Source organism: Tetrao urogallus (assembly GCF_951394365.1).
Source record: "Tetrao urogallus genome assembly, chromosome: 1".
Classification (NCBI taxonomy): domain Eukaryota; kingdom Metazoa; phylum Chordata; class Aves; order Galliformes; family Phasianidae; genus Tetrao; species Tetrao urogallus.
The window spans coordinates 41096055-41105775 of NC_136813.1; the positions used below are offsets into that span (position 1 = coordinate 41096055).

The 9721-nt window shown below is 40.4% G+C and overlaps 1 protein-coding gene across 1 annotated transcript; it reads right to left on the reverse strand.

Moving 5' to 3' along the window:
- Positions 1-1715: 1715 nt before the first annotated feature.
- Positions 1716-6395, reverse strand: COMMD6 (COMM domain containing 6; the record flags this gene model as incomplete). Its single annotated transcript, XM_079537271.1, has 7 exons — positions 6344-6395; positions 5709-5767; positions 4773-4838; positions 4530-4606; positions 3795-3963; positions 2604-2756; positions 1716-1766 (listed from the first exon to the last, which is right to left on the reverse strand). Exons 1-7 carry the CDS (start codon positions 6390-6392, stop codon positions 1716-1718), a joined length of 624 nt encoding a protein of 207 aa, XP_079393397.1. The 5' UTR covers positions 6393-6395.
- Between the last annotated feature and the right edge of the window lie 3326 nt (positions 6396-9721).

Sequence of the window (9721 nt, forward strand, 5' to 3'; positions counted from 1 at the left end):
GTTTTCCAAACACAGAGATGATTTTTTGCACCACATTCAAACCTTGTAATCTGATAAGGGAAAAGGTCTGAGGATAAGACTTCCAGTTTGCCATCCTGTGGCACTCTACTGACACAGTCAACAGAACAACATTCTGCTCTCCCCAGACATGAAGCAAATACCTTTGACTTCTGCAGCACAGAGGAAGGATTGATGGCCAAAGCTTCTACTGTCTTTTGTTAAAGACAACGTTTCATTTATTTGAGATCTAAGTAACTCCAAGTATTGTTTTTATGTACTATGCATAATGCTTACAGAGTGGGAGTGTATCTCTATAGGAAGACTGCAGTCTGCTCTGTGTTGCAGTCCATTTTCATGAGACAAAAGTGGGCAAAACTCGCATCACTGATGTTCAGCCAGCTTCTAAGAAAATAAACTATTTATGTGCATTAGAAAGGCAGATGTTCTTATGTAAAGATCCATCCCAACAACACTGCTTCTTAGTCTGAAGCCACGGCATAAATTCCAGCAGCTTATCAGCGTGAATTGTCTCTCTTCAGATTTATCTGCCTTACTACATTACCAGCAAGTCTTGAAATGCAACAGTAGTATTTTTTAAAGACCCTGCTATACTTCTAGTTCTAAAGGTTAAACAGAAGAAAAAATGAAATGCAAGCATACTGCCATTTATCACTCTCCCTTTGAAAACGTCCCCATTCACCTTCAGAATTAAAGTCAAAATTTTTCTGGTTAGGACATCTGCGTGAGAAAGCAACGCAGTCCACCAGACTCCTGCCAAACACTTGTTGACTTTCAGTATAGTCATTTCTCTGATGTGTATGACTAATGCACTAGCCTGAACTTTTAAGCCTCTTCCCAGTTTATCTAGTTCAGAGCACAGAGTGAGGCAGCCACATCAATATTTTAATTTAATCAGAAATCAGGCTGGTACGAAGAACATCAAGCAGAGTGCCACAGATTAGAGCTGGATTAAATACAAAGGAAAAAACACATTAAAATGCTCTGGAATTAATTTCAACTTTCTTCCTATATTTAAAATTAATCTCCAGGCTTCATTTCGGAGAAAAAAGTAGGTTTCCAGGGAAATTTAATTTTCAGAAGTCTGGGTGGTGAGAAATAAGTATTCAAAATAGTCAAGCCATTAGAACAAGTGCATATTCCATTTAAAAGAAAACTGAAAGCCTGGTGTGCAAATACCTGCAACTAACTACTTGACATTGCTATTCTTCAAGAATAATTGTATGCTTGCCACGTGTAATTTCATATACTCCATACAGTTAATATTACTATTGATTCCAACCACATCTCAATTTTACAGACGAAACTTTAATGTGGGATTTACGCTTCTCTTAGTATTTTCTCAGTCAAATTAACATTTTCACATCTTTCTGTACTCTGGAGCTAAATGTGTAGTTTCTTAAATGTAGTTTTTCACTCTCAGAGAGTAAAAAGCCTACTGTGACATTTTTCTGTACAGAGCCTGATCTTTTGTTTATCAGGATAAACAAAGCTGACCACTTTTATAAACAGAATTGGCTTCAAGTTTTCAGAAGCGAAGAAAACTTCACAGCAATGTAAGGATGACTGTGACAAATACCCACCAAAAGGATAAGGATACTGCCATTGTTCAGCAAGGCATGTATTTGTTCTGCACAGGACATAAAGTTTACCTGATACAAATCTCTCAGAAATTTCAGTATCAAGAACAGTTCTGTTCAAACTGTTTCAAGAATAGCTGCCATTTCCTTGAACTGCCTGAAGAAGTTCTGAAAAGCAAGAATATAAATTTCAGTTGCACAAAGAAAAGCCTAAACTTAACTGCAAACTATCACATTAGGCAAAATCACTTTACGTTTCTCACATTCCTTCTTTCTCCAATTACAATCTGCATGTTGAACTGGAAGTTTGAACATTTCTTTTTGTGAGATGGTTGCCATCTGGATGCATTAACTATTCAGTCGTACGTATGATTAATTATTTGTATGGCTGTGCTTATTGATAGGAGATGATGCTATGGGAAAACACTCGAAATAACTGCTAAACCTCAAAAGAAAAAAAAACATAACAAAACCTAAATACTTCTCAGGCAAACACTTCTATTCCCAGTTGAAATAATCCATATTTCTCACACAGAGCAAGCATCCCTTTCTCATATCAGCTGAACAGCAAACTGTGAAGTAGGTTTCAACCAGACGGAATACAAGATTTCAGAACACTCAAGAATTCATAATACCTTCCTTAAATTCTCTTCTGTCCAACTGCCAGGACTTAACCTGAGGTTAGCAATTTCACAGAATCAGAATAGTCACCATTTTTGGTAAGGCAGAGGGATGGAATTGAGGACACTTTTAGATCTGCCTTTTCTGCTAAGTGTAAGAGAACAAACTGCTGCTGAATTAACATTTCAGGCTAGGCGGTACAGAATTAAATGTCACAAAATAGGTAGTTATCTTCAGTACTTTAAACAATTATTTAGTGTTCAGTCTTTCGATTTCCATATTAGCAAGCATCACAACTGTATATGAAGTACGCATTTGCTTTTTCACAACTTTGTCACCAAAAAGACTGAATCACATGAAAAGGGATGACAGAGGATTACAGACCTTGAACTGTGGGACTGTCATTTCAAAACATTTGTTGGTTATTTGTCCTGAGGGGTCTGCTACTTTTAGTGTCACTGTAACATACGGATACTTCAGAGACCTGCAGGTGTCAGAGCTCATTGCAACTCCCAGTTTCCATTTAATATCTACAAACTGCAGAGAAAAAAGTTATTGGAAAAAGTACTAAAGAAATCTAGCCTACTGTTGCTATAGTTTTGGACAGATGTTTTGATAGACAATATAGGACATTCGCAGCATACCCAAATAGGAAATGAACACACACAGTCAGATATTATTCTGATCTCCTGTTCCCTTTAGTTGTGGAAAGAAAAATGATCATTTATTTCACTTCGTCTGTTTCACTTTGTAAAATACTGACAATATTCAAGAAGTTCTAGGAATAGAAGCTTAAGTCACAGAGTTCACCTGGCTTGTATATCATTTGTGTGTTTGACATGTTCTCTTTAGAAGCCTCTAAATCAAATGGAAACATGAGAAAAAGCTGAGTACACAAAAATTTCACAGAAGCAATAACTGAAAAAAATGAAACTATAAGTAACTGTTCCATATAAAGAATATTGTAAACACATTTCAGACTGAATAAGTTATCATTTTTACCCTTTCATGACAGGTAGAAATATTTAACAAAGAAATAAGGTGAGCTTTCAGAAGCTTACTATCCAGCTTCAAACAAAGACTTCTTTTTCCTCATTATTTTTTCTAATTTTATACTCTTAACTGTTGGTGTTAAGAAAAATCTCAAAATGCATATGAACACTTATTTTTTCAACAAATAAAAGAAATGCTGGAAATTGACAGAAGTTATCTTTAAAATAAAGCTTAAACTTAAGGGAGACAAAGAATAATGAATTCAAGTGCTGATGCTATCAACTCTAAAGAATAATTCAAATAACATTTACATAATTAGCTAGTACTATTGTCTGCCATACTGTCACTCACCTTCCCTAACAGCACTATGAAATGTATATTTATCATTCAAGCAAAAATATGAGACAGGATTTCAATGTCCTTTATTGTACATATTTCTCTTGTCAAAAATCCGGCAACAAACAGCCAGCAAACTTCTGGGCAATCAAGGCACTGCTTTGTGCTTGACAATACAACAGGCACAGTGAAGCACTGCCAATTCTGAAAAATCATTAGTTCACATGCACTGTATTGTGTAGTTACCTGGCCCACTGTGGTCATATTTCCTTTATCTTCTGACACATCAACAGATTTGCCCTGCTCATTCCATACATGACGAATAACCTGTATCGCATGTTTAGGCAGCGTGTTGACTGTGCTGCCCAAGGCAGCGATGAGCTCCTCCGTAGAGAGATTGTTCCTGGCTGCTGTGCTATAGGAAAATCCAAACAACACATATCTGTTTAATTCTCCAAGAATTTAAGACTATTAACCAGTATTATTAACTTTGAAATGTAGCAGTTTAATTAAACATTTAGGAGAAGCAATTTAAGAAACACCAAGAGGTATTTAAGGACCTCCAGGCAATGGTATAATTTGCACTAACAGGAGTCAAATGATGCAATAAACTCCCAAATGAAAAGGCAGTGAGTCTAGAGGAAAGGCCGCAAAAAGCACTACTCAATTAACTCCCATGAAAACATCAAGAGAGAAAAAAAAAAAAAAAAAAAGAGGGAAAAGCACTCTGGTTCCAAAGCTTACAGACAGGTTCTAAGAAGAACAATTGCCTCTCTATTTTTGTAGTTACTGAGTCTATGTATGTAGGTACTACGCTTTTTTAACCTTATGAACACAAACTAAGCCCTTTTCCCAAATCATTTTATTTCATACATGCTTTGGATGTTATGTTGTAACATTGCTATTAGGTTTATTTGAAGGGGGAAAAAAAAAAAAAAAAAAAAAGGAAGATAAAGAAAATATAAATTATTGTGTGCTTACCTAAACAAAAAGGACACAGTGTTAGTTATTTTTGCCACGTCACCAACATTAACTTCAATCCCAGATGTCTGCAGTCTCTAAAGACAGGATGATCAAATAATTAAGTGATATCAACTTCTGAGTTTAAAAATTTTTTTATAAATACATACATATACACACACAAATAATTTGACCTGCAGAATGCATATATCACAATACATACCACTATTACGCTTGCTTTTAAGTGCTAATATCCAAACTTACCTGACACAGTTCAACTGTATTTACACCTGGGATCTTATGGTTAAGATGTTGAATTATCTGCTCACACTGCAAAGAAAATAAATTTGAAAATATTTTCAAAGCATGCTTTAATTAACTAGATGAGCAAGTCTGAAAAAAATCATTGAATGGCCTGAGTTGAAAAGGCCCACCGTGATCATGTAGTTTCAACCCCTTTGCTATGTGCAGGGTCACCAACCACCAGACCAGGCTGCCCAGAGCCACATCCAGCCTGGCCTTGAATGCTTCCAGGGATGGGACATCCACAGCCTCCTTGGGCAACCTGTTCCAGTGCATCACCACCCTCTGAGTGAAAAACTTCCTCCTACTATCTAACCTAGACCGCCCCTGTCTCAGTTTAAAACCATTCCAGTCCCCCTTGTTCTATCACTATCCACCCTTGTAAACAGTCGTTTTAATACTTGGAGATTACAACAGCAACAAAAACTGGTTGACATAAAAATGGACAACAGGATGAGGTTTTAAATGGAAAATGAAGAATAAGGTCATGTAAGCAACTGAAATCAAAATCAAACCCAAGAAAAATCAACTAATTCAGAACTTTTCGGTATTACCTCACATTTTGTTTCTTAACATGCCATTTTCATACTAATGAATAGCTGTCTTCTTCAAGTGCACAATGCTTTATGACACAGAGAAGCTGAATTTTTTTCTGGACTATCGAGCTCTATATCTCATTAAGACAACAAACAAAACCAAAACCTTAAGTATCTTCAGTAATGAAAACAAACTTTTAGCCATCACTCTGCTCTGGTAGGACTGGTCTATTTAATGTAAACCTACATCATACATACATAAGCTCCACTTTGCAACATACAGAAAGCAGCGAGCTGAAGGAGGTTTGCTGAAATCTGTGTGCCTGAAGCCCTTCCATATCCCCCTTACTGTTCTACTTACTAGTTCTGCAAAGAAGTCTTGAGGTATCAAATTAATCTTATCTGCTGCACCACCAACATCTGAAAAACACAAACAGTAGTGACCAGAAGCAAGTCCTTTGAGCTTTATTAGCAATAAGTCATCTTTGTAGAAGTCATAGGCTTGCATGGTTTTATTTACCTCAAGAGCAGAGCTTTATTTAACAGACTTCATCCTTTATTATATTAACAGATCAGGAATGGGAATAACAGATACCTCCGAAACCCAAGCAGAGCCTATGCAAATGCACAGTTTGTCAGTCCTACAGTCAAACAAAAAGTCCCCTTCTGCAAAAACTTCCCAGAAAGCCGGGCCCAGGGCTGCCCTCGGGCACTGAGGACCAGCAGCAACGAGCTGCTGCCCCCGAGCTCTGCTCACCGCAGCCGAGAGAGGGACCCTGTCCGGACCTCCTCCGGGCAGCAGGGACCCCCCGTAAGCCGCTGGAGGAGTATCAGTCTCCCCAGAGCCCCTCGGAAACAGGCCGCACCGCTACCTGAGGAACAGGCTCTCATCGGCGCGACCCACCAAGAACAAGGAACCCCCAGCTGGCCTTCCCGCTAACCCACAGACCCGGGGCTGGGCTCTTCCCTACTTCCCCTCAGCTCCAGTCCCCTCACCCAGCGCCTCCAGAGCCCGCGTCAGCAGCACAGCGGAGCCAGCAGCCATAGCACCGCGATCCCGACAACAACCCACATCCGCCACACAGCGTTCGGCGCTCTGATTGGCTCCGAGCGAGACGGGGGCGGAGCGGTGCAGGCGGCTGAGCAGGACGCATGCGCTGTCTTCTCGGCGCCAGGCTCAGGGAGGGTGGGGTTTGTGTGTTGGCGCCTTTTCAGGCTCCTGCTCGCTGGGCGTCGCCCAATAGCTCAGGGCAGGCATGGGGGGGGGAGCTTGGGGTTCTCCTAGAATTATAAAGTCGTTAAGGTTGGAAAAGGCCACTGAGATCATCTAGTCCAACTGCCAACCCATCATCACCATGCCCACTAACCAATGTCCTTTAATGCCATATCTGCATGTTTCTTGAACACCTCCAGGAAAGGGACATCCATAGCTTTTCTGGGCAGCGTGTTCCAGCACCTCACTGTTGTCACAGTGAAAAATGTCTTCGACATCTAATCCAAATCTTCCCTCTTAGTTCAACCCTTCCTCCCCCCTCCTTGTCCTATTGCTATCTGCCCACGTAAAAAGTTGATTTCCCTCCTTTTTATAAGCTCTCTTTAAGTACTGGAATGCCGCGTTGAGGTTTCCCCTGACTTCTCCATGCTGAACGAGCCCAGCTCCTTCAGTCTGTCTTTGTAGGAGTGGTGCTCCAGCCCTCTGAACATCTCTGTGGCCTTCCCTTGGACCTGCTCCTCCAACTTGATGTCCTTCTTGTCCTGAGGGTCCCAGACCTGGACGCAGTACTCCAGATGGGGCCTCACAAGGGCAGAGTAAAAAGGGACAATCTCCTCCCTCTTCCTGCTGGTCCCCTTCTGTTGATGCAGCCCGGGATACTGTTGGCCTTTCTGTCTGCAAGTGCACACTGTTGGCTCATGTTAAATCTTTCATCTACCAGGACCCCTATGTCTTTCTCAGCACAGCTACTCTCAAAGTGTTCTTCTCCCAGTCAGTATAAATATCAGGGATTGCCATGATCAAAGTGCAAAACCTTGCACTCAGGCTTGTTGAATGTAATTATGTTCACATGGGCCCACTTTTCAAGCCACTTCTGGTCCTTCCTTCTGTTGTGTCAACTGCATCACACAGCTTGGTATCATCATCAAACTTGCTGGGCATGCACTCAATCCCATCATCTATGTCACTGATAAAGATTCCAACGGGTTCCAAGACAGACCCCTGTGGGGCACCATTCATCACTAGCCTCCACCTGGACACAGAACCATTTACCAAAGCCCTCTGGCTGCTACATTCCAACCAATTCATTATCCACTGAATAGTCTACTCTGATATCATTACTCCATCATAGGATGATTGGTGAAGCATGATTTGCCTTTGGTGAAGCCATGCTGTCTGTCTCAGATCACCTACTTGTTCTTCATGTGCCTCAACATATATTCCATATCTGTTCCATGATCTTCCCGGGAACAGATTGGTGAGGCAATTTCTGCACAAATCACACATGGTTGATGCAGCAGGCTATTAATTCCATTTAGTTTGTTATTAACCTGCACTGGATTTTGTTTGTATTCTCCAGGGATTAACAGCATTGGGTATATTAATCACGTGCTATTGAGTTTGTGTGCAAAACATAAGGTGTACTGGGCTTGTTACAGATGCATCTAGCAACTATGCTTTATGCAGGTGGATCACTGAATCTGGTCATCTGTGAGTGAACTGCAGTCCACGAATGATTTGCATAGGTCAAGTGGGTCTTCAGCTCAATGGGAAAATAGACACAATATAAAACTGCAGCTAGAACCATCTTTAGCGATGTTTCTTGCTGAATGCAGTAAGTTTAGTGTGCAAATGAAACCCTAAAACAACACTGATCCTTCAACAGTGCCAGCTTTTAACAATAGTAAATATACTTAGATTTTTTTCCTACTAAGCAGTTTACTTTTTAGCTTTTTTTCTATGTTATAATGCTACAGTTTTGTTAGATCCACAGTAAGACTGTTTGTGATTGATGAGTAAAATGTAACTCATCGCACAGTATTGCTGCCTAGTTTAAAGTTATCTATTTCCAGTACATTTAAATGAAATAATTTAGAATATATTTCAAGCAACAGGAAATTATTGTGCAACATGATATGTGTGTTTATGAACTTTATACATTAAGGCACGTAGCCTCTCCCTTTTAAAGTATCTAATTAAAGTGTCAAAATACTTTTGAGAAATATGTGTTTTTATGACCTCATGACTGTCAAAACACTTGTGATGTTCATGCAGGTAAGATCTGCCTGTGATAGCAGGGACATGACTTAACCATCTTTTTGTTCTTAACTTAGTTAACTATTAAATACTTTCCTGTGTTAACTACTGAAGTTTACACACTATTTATATTAGAATTTAATCAAGTGTCTCACTAGTGCCTTTAGCGATATGACTAATATTTGTTATTTTTCATTCATTTTCCAAGATGTGGAAATAATGTGAAGTTGAATGTGATGGTTTGGTAATTATAGAATTACTCCAAATCATTTGCTGAAAATTTGTTTTGGGGTTATTTTCATAGATACAGAATCATGTAATGCCCTCATTTGGAAAGGACAAGACCAACTCCTGGCTCTACAGAAGACCACCTAAAATCCAAACCCTATGTGTAAGAGCATTGTCCAAACACTCCTTGAACTCTGGCAGCTTGGTGCCATGACCACTGCCCTGAGGAGACTGTTCAGTGCTCAAGCACCCTCTGGTGCAGAACCTTTTCCTGATGTAGCTCCATGCCATTCTGTAGTCTGCCACAAAGCCTCCCCTCAGCCTCCTTTGCTCTGGCCTGAACAGACCTCAGCTGCTCCTCACACATCTTGCCCTTTGGACCCTTCATCATCTGTGTAACTCTCCTTTGGATGCTCTCTGATAGCTTTACGTCCTTCTTAGATTGTAGTGCCTAAACCTGCACTTTACTGTAGAGCCCCACCTTGCAGGTGAGCGTGTCAGCACAGAGCAGAGCAGGACAACCTCTGTCCTCACCTGGTGGCTGTGCTGGTCCTGATGCATCCCAGAGTATGGCTGTCCCCTTTGGCTGCCAGGGCACACTGCTGACTGTTCTAAACCAGCACCTCCAGATCCCTTTCTGCATGACTGTTCTCCAGCTTTGCACCCCCAGTCCATACGGATATCCTGATGCAAAATCCAGTGCTTGCTGTTGTTGAACTCATGCACTTGGTGATTTCCTACCCCTCCAATTTGACAAGATCTCTCTGTGAGGTTTCTCTGTTCTTCAGGGAGTCAACAGCTCCTCTAATTCAGTATTGTCTGCAAACATATGCGTAGTTCTTTGAATTTGGAGAAGCAGGTGGTTAAGTATTTAATGATTTCAGGTAGCAGTCCAT